The following is an 18,167-nucleotide window of genomic DNA, read 5'->3' as shown; positions in this document are numbered from 1 at the left end:
AACACCAGCAATAAAGCCTATGAATAATAAAGTCAGCTTTGCTCGTAAGCCAAGCAGATGGTATGGTCACAGTCACTGTTATCACAGACTAAGCAGCTGTTCGCAGATGACAGCGCTGGTGCAGATTTCTGCCACTGCCACCAAAAGAGAGATCTAGAACAGAGTTGTCACTTCCCACCAGTGTCCATCAGTCCTCTGGTAGCAGCAGCAGAAGTTGCCAGGTCACGACAGGGGCTGGGGGCTCCCTGGGGACCAGGAGCAGTAGGGGGTCCCTGTGTCCATCCTGGGCCTGTCCCAGCCCCAGCCAGGAGCAGGCAGATGGGGGAGCACCAGGGCAGCCTCACCCCCCAGCATCAGGCACCTCCCTGGGGAAGGGGCTGCGCTGAGCCCGGCCAGGAGGTGGGCCTGTGGTCATGCCTGGCTTGGGGGGCCCATGGCAGGGCAGGGCTGTGGGAAGCTGGAGACCATCCCTGCTGTGGCATGGCTGGAGCAGAAGCTCGTGGCCCCAGGTCGTGAAAATGGAGTCCTGGTCCATGGGCAGGGTGAGGGAGTCCTGGGCCGGGGGGGGCAGAGCCCTGGAAACAGCAGGATCCCCCCACCACGACCGTTCCTTTCCTTCTTAACCTGTTCGCCTCTCCTTTCAGCCATTTACACTTACCACTGAAAAGTTCAACTTCACCTAAAAAAGTCATCTCTGTTGCTGATACCACCAGCAACTTGAACTGCTGAAGTGTCTCAATAGACACCAGTGAGAAGCAGAGACAGGGTTCTGAGCTAAGCACTTCAGCAATGTTACACTGTAAACGATCATTTATTATCCTTCTGTTGTAACACTCTGCAGACTGCAAGGCACCAAATCATACAGTGAAAGGCACGGCATTGATTCAGCAAAATGGTCTGTACTTCATGACAACTGGGCAATTGTCTGAACCGAACACAAAAGGAGAGATGCATTTTGGTTTAACAAACACTTTGAGTATGTTTCATTGAACCAAAATGGTCCAGTGAAACATGGACAGAAGAATTTTTGGAAGGGCCTCTGTTGTGCTCTGAGCCTTGTTCTGGCATGACTTAAGCTCATATATCTCTATGAAGAGGGATGAGTGTATGCACGTAGCATTCTTCTGATCCGTTTAGCAGCTTTGGCAAGTGCTGTGTCCTTGTGTGTCCTTCAGGGGGGACAGGCGGATTGTTGCTTCTCTGGAGGGCAAAAGCATTGGAAGAAAGTAATCTAGAGGAAAAAGTCTGGATGGAAAAGCTGGAAACAACCCAACTGTTCCACGATCAAAAATCACTGATTAAAAATGTGAGTGTAGGGACAATAATCCTGTGTGCACAAGAAGTGTCTCAGATCATTACTCTTAATAGGACAAAAATTAACAACTGAGATTTCTCAGAACTTGTTTATCCCACTTCTTTTATTTCACCAGCATATCCATCAACTGGGCTACCTTACGCACATATATATCGCTCTATTGATTGCCTTTCTTTCTTTTAGCAAATTAAAACTCATTACCACAACTCTGTTAGTCAGCTCTGGTTTTCACCTCCCATACCTTTGCCGGTGGCTTTGCTCTCCCAGGGTCATTGCTACTGCCCAGCTCACATGGCAGAACATCTCGGGAGGGAGCTCATTCCGCTGACCCAGTTCCACCACCAGCATTCTCCTTCACTTTGCAGATGCTGCATCTGCTGCTGCGGGTCCGCAGAGGCAGAGCTGCCCTGTGCAAAAGGGATCCAGTAGAAGCTGCCTCGCAACAACCTATTGCTGAGATTGTCATACTAACAGTCTTAAAGGCTTGCTGAGGGCTCAGGGTAATTCTCAGTACGTTTTAATTGCAACATCCAAGGCATTAATGAATTCCAGCCTCTGTTTAAGAAGCTGAAGCAGAAAGAGGCGACGGAACAGTGGAGTCAACAAATATTTTTCTGATTATCCCATTACATTTGATTTGCCATCAGTAAGGGAAGTTATAATAATGGCAGCTACTTAATGGCAGCTTATTTTTACCTTAATTTGTCACACATTTCTCTATACAACAGTAGCAAAAGTTATTTTTTACTACTGCAACAGGCAATTGCTATGACCTGACTCAGAGTAAACAATCTGAGAAAAACTCTCAGAGCATGCTCCCATTCATAAAGGAGGACTCAGCTTAAACAGGTTTAAACTGAAGTCAAGCCTTGAGAGCCAGCAGCCTGAGAAACGAAGTAAAATCCTGCAAAAATGTTCATATGATGATTTTCCTGGTATTGAAAATCTGTTGGGCAGGCAGACTGTCTTTTACATGTCTAACTTATTCTGTATATGAGAAGATTTCCGATTCCAAGGCAGTGAGCCCTCAGGGTCATATGAATGAAGAAAATCTAATTGCTTTTCCCTAAATTAGTCAACTCTGCCTAGTGTATTGCGTCCTGTAAATGTGATTTTAAAACAAAAATCTGACTGTAGTGAGTGTCTAAACCCACAGTGTATCATTTTGTTTGCACCACGCTCTTTCAGTCTTACAAATTTATCACCCAGCAATCTGAAACTTGACGATATTTTGGGCAAATGGAGATTTAGGGGCAGCCTGATCTGTTCCTTTATTGAAGTTAATGAGATTATTTTAGATATGTGTTACTGTAACAGGTACCACCAAATAACTCTTTTAAGGCTTTCATTCATTTCAGCAGCAGCGCATCCTCATATTTTCCACTAGTTTTTCTTCCACATAATCTTGCAGGAGAAGGCGGCTGGTGTTAAGGGCATCTGGAAATTTGGAGATGAAGCATGCAAATTTATGAAAGATGTAGCAATTACTGAAGTGGCTTAAACCGCAGAAAGATAAATCAGCCACACAACTCTCCTAATCCTAATTAATAGTTTGATGATGAAATTTAGAAACAAATTGCTGCTGCTGACGCCCTTCTCTGAACTGTGTCCTGGGCATTAGTCATAGAATCAGAAAGCTACTAACCTCATCTGACAAGCTCCCCACACTGCTACAAAAATGGAAGAAGTTTTTAAAGCATTGGTTGAGCTCCAAGATCAGCTGCCAGAAAACAAGTTTGGGAAACACAGCCCTATGGGATGTTTTCAAAATCTTTTGTCCTTTTATAGCAGAAAATTTGCTTTTATTTACTTGACAGAGCAAAATCCCTTACGTTATAAAACCAAGGCTCTGTATTATTTGGAAATTCCAGCTGGGCTGGATTACCTGGGTACACAAGCAATTGGTCTCCAGTGCTGCTCAGATGGTTTGATAACAGAATGTGGATCTGTAAAACCCCTTTCTCTTGCACAGAACAGCAAGTTTCCAACTCTGATCAGCTATATGGTACATTTCTTTAAATATTACATGCTGAAAGCTAAAGAAACGCCAAGTTGAAGTTCCCTAAATAGATACGATTGAGGGGAAAGCTGTAAAGTTGATTCAAATGCCCTATACTGGCAGAAACTTGTGAGGGTCATGCAGCTTGGGACATTACTAAAAGGTTCGCAATAAGGTAAATATTTATTGCTAAAAACAGCTCGCATCGCTAAAGTATTGGTCATCTACAGAACGGACTGCATTTTACAAATAAGCCTCCTGGCATATGAGATATTTTCAGACAGCTGCATTGAATTGAAAGATGATAAGGAAACTGAGGTAGGGAGAAAAACAAACTTTGAGAATCACAGTCCTTGCATAATTGCCCTGTAGACACTGTCTGATTCATTTATACAGCAACTACGCGTGCATTGAGGAATTCAAACCCAGTGCTCAGGTTGTCTGGATGCCCATAGGATTGAATCTGGAGGGTTCAGCTCAGCCTTCAGATGGTATTGGCTTAAACAGGAGGTCAGAAGGCTCTCCACACTGAAGTGCTGCAGGTCCAACAAACCTCATCTGATCAGAGGGTACCACGATACACAGATTAAATATTGCTACAGAGCAGCTCTCCCTGCTGCCCACCAAGACGTTGTTCAAGCACCCTTAGAATTCACAAGAGATGGAATTTAACAGGAATCCAAAGAATTAATGATAGCATAGGAAAACCAGATTAAGACAGTAACACAGAGAGTGGCAGGAATGCAGAGACTGGTCTGAGGTCAGGAGACAGGAGCTGCAAAATCGGGAGAGAGGCTACAGTACAAAATGCAATTGTTTTAGGGCCCTACAGAAGGATAGATGAGAAGGAAAAATGTCAAGTGCAAGAATGGAGAGAAGTTAGAGGAATTATTACATTGGTGCAAAAGGAACTATGGTTTTTGCATTGTTGAAATTTGCCATTTGATATTGGAATATATTCTTAAATAAATGTGGTTACGTTACACATCATTTTAATGCACTTTTCTGGCTTTACGGGGTTTTTCTACTGACTTATAACTTGTTCTTTATGTTTATTTTAGATTACAGAAATTATGTTAGACACGAAGTGAATTTGAACAATTTTGTTCGTCAAGTTCAAAATGGGTTGTAAAGCAGCAGAGACAACTCGTAACATCAACAACGCATCTGGCCCAGGAACTGCCGATGAACGTACAGTGCAGTGGTGGTGCAAGAAGTTTCACAAAGGAGACAAGAGCCCTAAAGATGAGGAGTGTTGTGGCCGGGCATCGGAAGCTGACAACGACCAATGTAGAGTAATCATTGAAGCTGATCCTCTTACAACTACATGAGAAGTTGCCGAAGAACTCAACATCAACTGTTCCACAGTCGTTCGGCATTTGAAGTGAATTGGAAAGGTGAAAAAGCTCAATAAGTGGGTGCCTCATGAGCTGACCAAAAATTTTAAAAATCGTCCTTTTGAAATGTCGGCATCTCTTATTCTACACAACAAACCACTTCTCAATTGGATTGTGACACGCAACAAAAAGTGGATTTTATACAACAGTGGCTGGACTCAGAAGAACCTCCAAAGCACTTCCCAAAGCCAAACAGGCACTGAAAAAAGGTCATGGTCATTGTTTGGTGGTCTACTGCTGTTCTCATCCACTACAGCTTTCTGAATCCCGGCAAAACTGTTCCATCTGAGAATCTGCTCAGATAATCGATGAGATGCATTGAAAACTGCAACTCCAGCAGCCAGCACTGGTCAACAGAAAGGGCCCAATTCTTCTCCACGACAATGCCCAAGCTCAAATCATACAACCAACACTTCAAAAGTTGAACGAATTGAGCTACGAAGTTTTCCCTCATCTGCCATATTCACTTGATCTCTCGCCAACCGACTGCCACTTCGTCAAGCATCTCGACAACTTTTTGCAAGGAAAACACTTCCACGACCCGCAGGATGCAGAAAAAGCTTTCAAAGAGTTTGTCAAATCTCAAGGCACGGATTTTTATGCTACAGGAATTAACAAACTTATTTCTCCTTGGCAAAAATGTGTTGAGTGTAATGGTTCCTATTTTGATTAATAAAGATGTGTTTGAGCCTAGTTATAATGATTTAAAATTCACAGTCCAAAACCGCAATTACTTTTGCACCAACCTAATACAACGCAACCAAAGATTCTTCCCTTCTCCCTGAAAGAGAAAGCATCTGCAAGACTCATACAAAACATCACCAGAGGAAGATGGTCTAGGAGCCTTATTTCCCCATTAGAAACAGGCCTGAGGCAGTGGTTTGTCATGGCATAGGGCACATAGAGGCCACCCCTGCTTGCTTTACATACCTCTAGAGATAAAACTGCATGCACTAGGAGATGTTGCACTCTGTGGGCTAAGGTACCCAGATGTCCTTCAACCTACGGGAGCTCACCATCAAACTCCTACAGGCTCCTTCCAGTCAAAAACCACACTTCCCTTTCTTCAGCATCATGATGAAGGCAAGAGTTTTTTCCAAATAATTTGGGTGCTAATGAGGTTATACCAATGTCTCAAGACCCACCCAAGTTTTATGGAAATATCTGGGTTTGGATCAGCAGAAGGAACTTCAGTATTTAGAGGGAAAACTGGCCTGTGAAAAAAGCATCATAAAGCAGTGAGTGTTGAAAACTCCCCAGTCCAAACCTCTCCTGGGCAAATGGAGACACAGTCTAACAACACACCACAAAATGGCAGTGCATTCTGAAAGATACAAGATCTTCCTACTCCTCTTTCAAGTTAGAACTCACTCAGTGACCTTGTAGAAGACTCTTTGAAAAGATGTATTCAAAAGATACAAATCTGTGCCAGTCACAGCAATTAAGCCAGGGCATCCAGGTCGCTAATCATGAGACATTAGTTCCCATGCACAAGACAAATAAAATAAATATTCATTATTAATCTAAATTCTCTTAATTTTACAGATAGACACCCAAAGAAATCTAACACATTTTTGGTTCTTCCATCATAGTCCACCCAGATAGTTACAGAAAGGTTAATGACAGGCTAACACATAAAGCAGTATGTCTGTGGCTTAAAGGTATCTTCATTTTTTAAAAAGCAGCATTCTGCACTAATTGACCTCAATCAACAAACTTAAAACTAGACTTAATCAAAGCAAAATGAAATGTGTAACCAAGTTTCACTGGATGATAAACTATTTTCTATGAAAAGCTGTAGCAAACTAATCATACACCAAAATAAAGAACTCCACAGAACTCACATCAAAATACAGAATAAATTATTCACCAGGCAAATGGTTAAGCTATTCTGATATGTGCTGATTCAAAAACACTTGTAATATAACCTTACTAATAAACAAAAAGAAGAAAGAATCCAGGAAGGAAAAAAAAAAACACTGTGAAATTTATTCAGTTTTTCTCATAAACCAAAATCACATTCGTGCAGATTTGCAGACTACATCTTTTAATAGTTTGCTCTAATGCTTCCTGTCAGTACTGAATTCATGAGGGCTCAAATCTTTCTTTCATTCTGCATCCTGCTGATTGACTGGTTCTTGGGATGGATAAGGGAGAAATACTTAGGGAAATCACAGACGCTGACATGTAACTGAACTTCTTCTAATGAAGAGTAATTGTGATGTTCCAAAAAGGGACGCCTGCAACATGTTTGATTGGACATACCATTAGACGTACCAGTCCTCATACTTTGTACACCGAATCTCATTAGGAAAAACCATGTGGTCTTTCCATACAGGCAAAATCCCTCCAAATGCTGCTGAAGTCTGTGAAAATACTATTGCAGTGGAACCAGCGAGACCTTTCCGCATCATGTTCAATTCAGAAGAGAGTGCCAGGCACCTCCGAAAGCTGTCTGGACAGTGAGAAGATTGCTTCTGGGTTCTGACTGTCCATCTTCCACGCTTTTCATACCACAAGGTAATGGACACCAGAGTTGCAAGAAGACCCTCAAGATGTGAACAACTGACAGTTCTCTGTTCCAGCATAAGAGTGAGTTAATTTGCTGATTCTTTTGGCTTTGACTTGAGGCACTCAGGAAAATTAAAAGTTGTAATTAAAAGTCTGTGGAAATTTTTGATTATGTATTACTTACCAGTGCCAAAGCTTTCCTCTCCACAAAGCGAGCAACGTCCAGAGTCCATGAGATTGGAAAAATATCTCCATCCTGCTGGTGTTTCATACACAGGAACCTTCATTACTTTTGCCACTCTGGAAAAGACATGATAAAAGATCACATGATTGAGACAGTGCTTTTTTTACATATGGTCTGAGATCAGCTGAGGAATATTCTAGGTCTCGTTGCATCTCCTGACAGCTGAACAGATCAACAGCACTATTCAAAACCAATCCTTGTTTCAGAACCTGACTTCAACCAGAACCCACTAAATGTGGTATTTTGGAAAATGTAGGACCTCAGCTCAATAGGCTTTACCAGTATCTTTCTCTTGCTACTGAAGAAACAGTTATACCTAGAGACACACAGTTTTCTTATATTTTAATGAACATTAAAGCATCAAGTTGAAGTACCTTCTTTTAAAAGCCCAAGCGGCCAACACTGATATGCTTGAAAGACACTTTTGCTTCTGTTCATATGTTCAAAGCCAAGACAATCCAGGAATGTTTCCATCATATAGCATCTCCTCTAAAAAGCTTTCCCCCTCTCAACCTGAGTCTGAACTTACTTTCCCTGTCTCCTCTGATGCACCTATATGAAATAATCCCAAATCGCTGGCTGACCTGCCACTACTTTCAAGAACTAAAATAAACCACCATATAAGATGGATGTGCTTTCCCTTCCCCAGATTGCCCACTGGTAATTTTTCCTGTTATAAACTATAAAGAAAAAAATCCTTTCTTGGACCAAAAAACAAGAAAGAAGAAGAAAACAAGAAACAAGAAAAAACCAAATTCTCGAAGAAAGCCACTACCAAGGTTGGAGTTATGCATAATGAATACTACCATTCTTCTGGTTTCTAATTATATTTTTTTGTTTTCATGGTGTGCCTAGGATTTTCATAGCAAACTGGTTTTTTTAATGTGAAAAATAAGACTTGAAATATAGTTAAGCAATCTGACTAAAAAGGACCTTCTGACCTCCCTAGAATTGCTGCAACAACAATCACACCTGACAAACACTTCCTAAATTCCACCCCCGCAGAAGAATACTTTATATAAGACAATTCATGTAATTTTAACATCAGTCATGCCCAGGCAAAGCAGATCAATCAAAGCAGGGTTCAACATGCTTAACGCAATCCACCTAGAAGTTACGTGCCAAGGCGAAAGCAGTTACCTCTCTGATCAAGAGACACCCGTTTTCAGAGAGCCCATCACTTTAAGTATCCGTGTAAGGTAGACAGGATGAACTGTCCAAACATGCAAATACTGACCCTGCAATACTTGGTACATAAATATACCTAAATGACAGTTCAACCATTAAGTACTCTCTCTGAAATCATTAAATAGTTAATCAGCAGTGATCCACTGCTGCCCACGAATCTACTTTTTTAAATGTAGTAACTATCTGTTGCCATCCAAGCCTCCTACTACTCAGCCCAGATGTTCATTTTTGTACTTACATATGGCATCTAAAAAGAATGGTTTTTAATTGAGATGAGTAAGAATTGCTGATACTTACTCGAAAAGACCTAAAGAGGTACCTGTAGACAGAAATATTATCAAAATGTTTGATCCTAAACTCATTTTTCATGTATCTAGTTTAGAGGTAGATGCAAGTGCATATGTCCTTGTGTTTATACAGCACTAGCTCTATTATTAGCCCTTAGAAATGCTACTGAATAAGGGAGGTTATACAGTGCAGAGCTGAACAGGTTTCTGGCTGGCTCTGCAAAAAGTCAAGAACATAAAAGGATTTAATCTCTGTGTGACAGTAACTGCAGGCTGGGAACAGGACCATACTGCCAAACGCAGAAAACAATCAACCAGAAAACAATGGCTAACATGCTGGAAGAGCAAACTCAATTCTCTTGAGGGAGCCTAACAATACAGCAGGAATATCTCTGCTTGCAGAAATGTTCCTACATCCTGTACTGGTTTTGGAGAAGGAAATCCTTTCCCTTTCACTTTTCTGTATTCCTTTAGTCTGAGGACAAACAGCCTCGGATGAATTTGTCTTGACCAGCCCCAAAACTTCCATGGGCTGTAATGGTTTTCAAAGATTTCTGTGTGCTAGGCATACACTGAAAATACAGATGTTAATTCTATTGGCATTTAGCTTACTTTAGAGTAAGCCTTTCAAACAAACGAGCAAACATAATATACATAATAAACATATAAATACAAAGCTTATAGTGAAATATGACAGATTGCTCCTTGCAATATTTTTTGGTTTTGATTCCTAAGACTTTAACAGAGTAAGCAGAAGCACACTGAAAATAAGGCACACTCTTTTTTTATTGTCATTTTAGTGAAATAAAGAATCATCGCTACAAGTCTCAATAAGTGCACAATGTGCCTTTATGCAGCCTATTGACATTTATGGCAAATGATCACCCCAGGAAACACGAGAGGGGTTCCCACGGGAAGATGCAAAAAATTCTCAAAGCTGCAGACTCAGAGAAATAGTGTGCTGCATCAGATCAAACAAATAACAATGCAAACTACAGGAAAATACCCTCAGAGGAAGGAAATTAATATTCTTTTAATGGGAAATTACTAGATCTTCAAAGCCAGAGAAAACAGAGATTAAATGTGGAAAGGGGGAGGGATTTTTAATGTTCCTGCATCTACGTCTTTCTAAACAAGAAATATGACTGGTATGATTTCAGTGCAGAGAAAGTGAAAAAAAAAAATCTTCATTTACCAAAACTTTTTTTTTCTACTTTTCATTCACCAGTCTGCTTTCTTGTAGACAAAATGACAAAATGAGAGCTTGCAGTCACTGCTACACCAAGTAGCCACGTTGTTTGGTTTTTTCTTTTTTAAAAATGCCAGCGAAAGGGTACTCAGGTACTCAAAAGGGTACAAAAGGGTCCTTGTGGACCAAAATTCAGAAATCAGTTTCTATGTACCACTGAAGAATTCCAGCACTACCTAATGCAGCATATGACTTCATGACAAGCCTGAAAGATACTAAGGAAATATTCTGTTCTTCTAGGCAGAAAATGCTTACGATCAGGGTTTCCGGAACTTTAATTCTGCAAGAATAATTGCTGGTGAGCCATGTTAAAGGTTTTTGGTTTATCTGTAACAAATCACAGTTCCATTAATTACAAGCTATGATGTTTTTTACCTTCCCAAGACAGTCCAAACAAGTCTGTATAGAGACAGCTTTTTAACTTGCTCTTCTTTCTATATGTTTACACCAAGTCCCTAAATTTGGAGAGTTAGAAATGGAAAGTCAAATGGTTTCTTGGTCACACAGGATACAACTTCTCTCAGAAAGTGAGTTTTGGAATTGGTGCTGCGAAGAGTTTATATCTTGCAGAGGTCTCACTCTTCAGAGTAAATTTTATGTCTTTATAAAATGTATAAGGTGCCATCATCAAGATACTGATGCAGTAGTGCTCCTGTAAGGGCAATACCTCAGTCTCCGAGTTTTCTTGTTGAAGGTATTAACCGTTAAAAGGCCTGACTTGATGGAAGGAATATACTTCCAGAGTAATTCAAAATAAAAACTGGAAAAAAATATGCCATATGAATAGGTTCATTTTCCTAGTCTACTTGAAGGAAAGGAATTCTATTTATGTCTAACCACACAGTTGATATACCTGTGTTTATATGTTCCATGAATATGAACTATGTAGAATGAACAGAACAAACCATGGACATTCTGGTTCTTATCACCTCAGACATTTAATGGGACTGACTTCAAACAGTATTCCTGCTTGCCTTCTTTCAGCGTAAGCACTCACTACATCAATGAGATTACACAATAAAGTTTCTTCTGTCTGTGCGCAGCACTAGTTAGCTCTTGCTAGACTGGGAAATTGGGTATTTACACTTGGACCTAAACCGAAGTGCAATCACCTTAGTTATTTGCCCATATCAGAGCTAAAGGTATTCATGTTCCCAGTATGCTGAAATACTCATTAAAGGGAAAAAGAAAAAAAATCAAAGAAGAGTGGACTGTACTTTTTGCAATTACACACATTATTTGAAACTATATTTTGCGAATTTAAAAAAAAGCTGGAGCAGCTGTTTTAAATGGGGATATAATAAAGTGCATTAAAATAAGAATATAAATTACTGTAAGGTTATATATCTAAGTTTACTTACTCAGTTTACTACTGGACAACTTCACTCTCATTTTTATCTTGAAGAGCTAGTCCCACACTACATATACTGACCACCCATTTTTTATTACAACATAAGAACATATACAACACAACCAGGAGAAGCATTTTGAGTTAATTCACCAACAGAAAACAGAATTATTGGAGAGTTTAGTATCTACATGGAACTGTTAAGCCAATTCTTGAACTCTGAATAAGTCTCACCAAAGCATGAGACGGCCAGTTCATTATAAAGGTAATAATGAACATCATACTAATCAGAATGAAGACCAGGATTTTTGAAAACTTCCTGTCAGAAAAAAAAAAAAAATAACAGCTAATTCTAAAATTGCTTCTGAAAGCCTTAACAGACTAATGTGGAAAACCTACCTGTTCTCCACCAGGCAAGCAGGCTATTTAATGTACAGCTGCACATCTGAGTATCCCAGATCTTCTTCCTTACACTTCATAGCCATATGTATGTCACCTAACTAGGAAAACAGAAGGTACAGGACTCCTGATAGCTCAAATTATTTTCCCTGGCATTTCAATAAAAATATTATCCTGCTTAAACTGTGTAAAAAGATAAGTTTCCACTGGGGAAGGTGGCATGGTGGGGGGAAAGGTTATTTTATTTAAAAGGGTTAAAGGAATATCTTCGTGACATCTTTCCTTCAATTTTCCACCCAGCGGAGACAAAGACTATATTTCACAGATGGGCTAATAAAGCAAAGTGGTTCTTGAGGGTGTCTCCCAGTCACTCTGGTTTTGCACTAGCAAAACACCACTGACTTCAGCAGAATTACCCTGACTTACATTAGCAGAAGTCAGAGGGAAGTTTGCTCCAACCTGTTCTCTACAATGCCACAACGTCCTGAGGAATACGCATCATTCAGATACAACACGTAGCCAGCAGCAAGCTACCTTTCTTGTGCCCGGTGAAACTTTTATAACTTCTGAGAATGGATCAGCCGATCAAACAAAATTATCCTGCCAAAGCCATGATGCCTGTTCACCACAAAGATAAAGGTCACGACACTGTGGGGAAGGGCTTCCTTCCACGGGCCTCATGTCAATGACAATGACATTGTAGGTGAAATGGTGGCCAGGGTGAACTGCAGCATCGCACTCATTCTGGCATCTTAACTTGGAGGAAGAAAGAGATATTAACAAAAGAATCGCTTTCTTTAGTGACTTTCTTAGCAGCTTCTTTGCCGCTATCGCATGTGCTTCTCTCTCTTGTCTTCCACCACCTGTAGGTATCAGCTTCGCACGTGAAAGATGCTCACACTTGGGCTAGCAGGCTTCAAAACACAGCCTGGTGTTTCACAGGCATTTTACTTTTTTTCAATCCTGCTCATCCCTGTGGAGCCAGCCCTGACGCAGACAAGGTGCTGTAGTTTAGAGAGCACAAGCCTGGTTCTGCAGAAGGGTAAGCGCTCTCCAGCCCTGACAAACAGGAATTGAAGGGATTTGTGGGACAGGCATGTGGGCCACCAAAGGATAGTGTGTGGTACCAGCATTTTGCAAAAGATCAAACCTCCGTAATGGTTTCTTTCAGACTTACTGGTTATAGAAGAAAAAGGTTTCACGCTGGGTCTTCTAAATCTGTACTTAGCAACTGAAGCAGACTGTGTTATCTAATCTCCGGCTGATAAAAGCCCCATTTGATTTAAGGCCTGAATAATATTTTATTTTAAAAACAAGCCTATGGTTTGACTGAAACTAAGAAAACTAGTTTTTCCACTTTTGTAGTGTGTCTTGATATAAAGAATTAATAATATCTCGTAAAGATCTGCATCTTATTTACCAAGAAACCACTTCTCTAGCTGAAAATAACAGTCTTCACACAGTCTAACCTTGGCATACAAATGTGTTTTATTTGGTATTTTACTGCCTGAGACGCTTAAAATTTTTTGTAACACTCTACACACTTCTGAGATCAAAACAACTGACTTAGGTTTGCTTACACCAATTTTTCCATCCCTTTATTAGAGATCCTGCTTTTGCTATTATCTAAGCATATAGTATTGTCATTGCCTTGATGGACTTATTAAGTCTAGTTGCAACCAGACCTAAAATTTCACAGTTCTGTCTTCTGAAGTACTAAGATGACATCCAGGACTGATGTCATGCTGCCACAGTATTGTTTCCATCTGATCATTTGCATTAGCAATCTCATTCCTTCTTTAACATTCATATTTCTTTTGCAAAGAATTTTTGGTTTTAAACTTCATTTAAAATTTAGACATACTATTCATTGCCTTTTTAGTCAATGAGTCCCTATCTTATTCTCACTGTATGATGTTTCCACTTCTTTCTGTGGTCTCTTCTTGATGCTGAAGAGCTCTTTGCTGCTTCATTTCTCAACTTTAGAAGTTTAATTTAGCTCACATTTGGTCAGTTCCCTCTTCATTCTTATTATTTATCAAGATACAGGACCTATGAACTAAATGACTTTAACTTTTTTCTTCAGTGTCACCTGTAAATCTCTCCTTTTTAACTGTGAAACTCCAACAGCCTGTGAGAAATTCACAGCAGTAGCAACGACAGCACCAGTACTGGCACCAACTATAATGTGAAATGGATGTTCTGCTTCTGGATGTTTTCACTCTGTCTGCACCACCTTCCCTTAAAAGGCTTCAACTGCATATTGTGCAAGGAGCAGAACTAAAACAACCGTCACCACCCTTATACGGTCAAGTATTACAGTGTTACTCCTTCCTCGTCTTTAATTTATTAAGCAAAAAGCAGTGGAATGCTTAGCCCTCACACACAACACAGATAACCAGGACATTTCACTAAGATAAGATGTAAATTGGCATGGCTAGCAGAGAGGCTGTCAGGAGCACAGGGCAGAAAAAAAATAGTTACTAGACAACAAGTTCCTTTTCTTTCTGCTTTCTAGTATGCTGCATGTGACAGAAAAAAATCATAGTAACAGAAACCAATAAACAAAAAGCATCTGAAGACACTAGCTACAAAGATTCTAAAAACATTTGGCAGAATCATCACTGCAAAGCTAAAGGTACACTGAATCAAGGTCTGGTGTTCAGGGGTAGTTGCTGTCTGGAAAACTGGTAACTTCAGGTGGATTTTTTTGGCTGACAAGAGTTCTGAGGATGATTATGGCAATCGTTTCCTTGTTAAATTCTATGCAGGACAATTCGAATTCCCTTTCTATCAATGGAGCCTCCTGGCATCCATGCAACGTAACTGCAGTGCCAACTAACTGTTCCAATATTCTCTCCTGCCTCTTGGTCTCACATTGGCCTTCCCCCGTGTTTGAAATCTGTCAACAGCAAGAACTAAAAATTACCCCAGCTGAAAGGTGAGGTTCTATAAACACAACATACCTTGCTCATGCCTTGTAACACATGGCAACCATAGAAACTTATTTGAAACTTATTTGAAAGAAACTAGAAACTTATTTGAGCCACATGGAACACAGTCAAGTTCAGCACAATCACCACTGTACTCTGAGAACGGGAACTATTGTGCGGAAGGTCAGCCCTGTGGCTTCAAATTCCTAACACAAACCATTTAAAAACTCCGTATCTCCCTTCGGGCCCTTCAAGTTCACTGGAGTTCTTCTAACTCCTGGAGGAGCAGACTTGAAAAGGCTCTCGCCATCTCAAGGGCAGTCACGACACTCACCGGGGAACTCTGGCTCTGGAGCATAGACACGGTGCTGCCCTGCGGTAATTTACACTCCTCGTTGCCACCTGTACGCCACGGTGCAAACACACAGCTCCATGTTTCATACAGAGGCGTTCACCTGCACGCAAGGCTCTGCAATACCTCTGTCAAATGTCACAAGCACCTTGTGCAACATACCTAAAAGGCAGCACTTCTTAAAGTACTTGGGATGCTTTACAGAATGACGGTAGACTAATCTGTGTCCCAGCCCCAACGGGCAAGTGATCCAGCAGTCCCAGGGGTAAAAGTAAATTCACATGTGTATCTCCATAGCCGGCTACAGAGCCAGAGCTGACGTGCACTTGTGAGCAGACCAACAGCTGCAGCCCAGCTCTGCTCCAGCTCTCTGAGAAAGGGCTGCAGACGCCTCTGCCTCCTCCCGGCTCTTCAGGGAGTCAGCGGTCAAAGCAAAAATAGCCAGCGCATCTCCTTGCTGAGTCTGCCTTTGCCTTCGAAACTAATGTGATAATCCTGTCCACTACAGGCACAAGGTGTAAGGACACTTTCTGTGGACACTGCACTTTAGCCTAGTCTCTCTAATTCGCCACGGAGTGAACTGCCACTGATGCAGAATTCACTGGTGGACAGGGACAGTAAATGCACCTTTAACAAATACACAAAGCAGATAGCATGCAAAGCTGGAATTTTTCACCCCATATTTGCAGGTGCTGCAAGTAGGTTATTGTTGTAGTGATCAAGATAGAAAATTACTGCCAATGTTAAAACCACCAATAGCATGCAAGTTACAGATGTATTACCACAGCCATCCCAAATGTGTGGGCACTATGAGGTATTAAAGAATCTTCTTCTGAGAAGTTAAGTGACTGTCAAGAAGTTGCACTGGAGGTGACCCCACACATAGGCTTAGGTTTTAAGGGTTTGAGTACAGCTTTGGCTTATAAACTCTGCTCTGAAGTCTGGATGGTAACACAGAGACCTAGCAATGAGGCTCCACAGCAGAAAAAAGTTCTCTGAAGAGCTAGGTGCTTAATTCAATTTAATTGAGGTTTTCTTCTTTTCAATGTAATACAGCCTTAAAGAAATCCCAACATGAAAAACTGGACCTTATCAGAAACCTCTCCTCGAGACAGGAAACTGGCCAATGAGCCTACAACATCTGTTTCTGCTCAGCCAGACTATCACGGTATGAATGGTCCTGTCAGCATGAAAGCACTGGAGCTCAGTCTACAAAACCTACAATTCTTTGCAGTCTCTAGAAAAAAAAAAATGAAATCCCCTCTGTCACCTTTTAAAAAATCTCAGCACTTTGACAGATTTTAGCATGGAGCAGATGTTCAGAAAGGAATCAAAAATGGATACAACTGCTAGATGCTTGACTTTTGCAAAATAATAACAAAATGAAATTGAATAAATACTAACTTGGTGTTTGCTACAAGTAGAACTACTAAGAAGCACTTTCTGGACATTGCTTTTAACATGGGAATTCTCCTGTAGGAGAAAAAAAAATCTTCCTGCCTTTTTTAAAAAGAAAAATTCATTTAATCACAATGAGAAACCTTTAATTCCAGAAGAAGTATTTGTGCTCTTATTACAGCTAGTGGAATCAGGTATTATGTGAATTCACATTTAACTGCTAAAAATGATTCTCAGTTACTTTCTACTAGGAATTAGTTGAGCGTAAAATTCTGTTTCCAAACTACTAATAATTTTACCCATTTGAACTCCTCACATGAGCAACACTTTTCTTTCTCTCTCATAGAATGATTCTGGCCAGAATGAATCCACTGTGTTTAAAACTAACCCACACTGTCAACCTGAATGCCTATATCTGGACTGAGTTTGCTAAGAGCAAGAGTTTATTCTAAGTACAGTATTTATACTAATGTCCTTTCCTGCTGCACGTGAGGGAAAACACAGGCATGATTGCATGAGAAGAACCAAGAAAGGAGACCACGAACAAGTCTGCGGCATTTCTCAGGTGCAGCTCCACGAAACTCATAGCCCATATTTTCATGGGAGAAGAGGACTAGAGTGACTTAAGTCCTGCTGGACACTAACTGACCCCAGGCAGCTCTGAAGGTGCAAATGATGGTAAAACACGCACCACATTGTGCAACTGAGCACCGTTCGGGGATCTATGACCTCATGGCAAAGAAGGTTTCTGTAGAGCAGGAAGCAGCCCAGTCCCACCAGTACGGCACTGTGCCGCCGTTTTTTGGTCTCCTTCACAAGCCAGGTTTGGTGCTTTGCTAGCACAAACTCATGGGCAGTGGGACTCGATAGTATTTGTGTACTGCTCTGTATTGTACCATGCAGGCATATGGGTTTATCCAGGCTTCCATGAAAAACACTGCACTGTGTGCAGTATGCACGATCCAGGCTTTGCAGAATTACTGCAGTGCGATTTCCTTAGCTGCAGCAGTGTCCAGAATGTTCACAAGCTTTATACAATTTCAAACTGCAGTACTGTCTGGGGACATGCAACCAGGTCTTGTGAGTTGTATTCCGCCTACCTCTTCCACTTTCACGTCTTATCTCTTTTCAGCCCTGCTCCAGCATGCCACCCACGCTGAGATTTACGAAGAGAAACAACCTAGGAGGTTCGTGCTAGGGAAAGCTGACTCAGTCACAGCACAACTTTAATTTCTCCTTTACAGGACAACAAGTGTTTTATACAAGAGGACAGTGCCAAAAAGTAATGAGGGCAGTACATAATAAAATGAGGGGAAAGATAAAACATTGAAGTAATAGAAAAACTAGTACTTTCGTGCAAAATTTCTTTTTTCTATATTCTACATTCATTTTTTGAAAGAAACTATTACAAAAGGCTCTCAAATTTCTATTCAGATCTCTGGGAGTTCTCATGAGTTCAGAAGTTAAGTGCGCTTAAATATTTGGCTGAACTGGTGCCAAGAGGCAAAAGTCAATTATTTTGCTTTAGTGAGTATTACGCACCCATT

General features: G+C 40.8%; 1 protein-coding gene across 1 annotated transcript in view; it reads right to left on the bottom strand.

Moving 5' to 3' along the window:
- The window catches only part of PGM5 (phosphoglucomutase 5), a 67,250-nt gene that overhangs the window by 16,721 nt on the left and 32,362 nt on the right, over positions 1–18,167 (bottom strand). The window contains exon 7 of the mRNA XM_065655483.1: positions 7,407–7,522. Coding sequence (XP_065511555.1) covers positions 7,407–7,522 — 116 coding nt within the window. The remainder of the gene's footprint in view (positions 1–7,406; positions 7,523–18,167) is intronic.

Source organism: Caloenas nicobarica, chromosome Z (genome assembly GCF_036013445.1).
Source record: "Caloenas nicobarica isolate bCalNic1 chromosome Z, bCalNic1.hap1, whole genome shotgun sequence".
Taxonomy (NCBI): Eukaryota; Metazoa; Chordata; class Aves; order Columbiformes; family Columbidae; genus Caloenas; species Caloenas nicobarica.
Note: the sequence above shows the minus strand (reverse complement) of the source record. Positions and strands in the feature narration are given on the sequence as shown.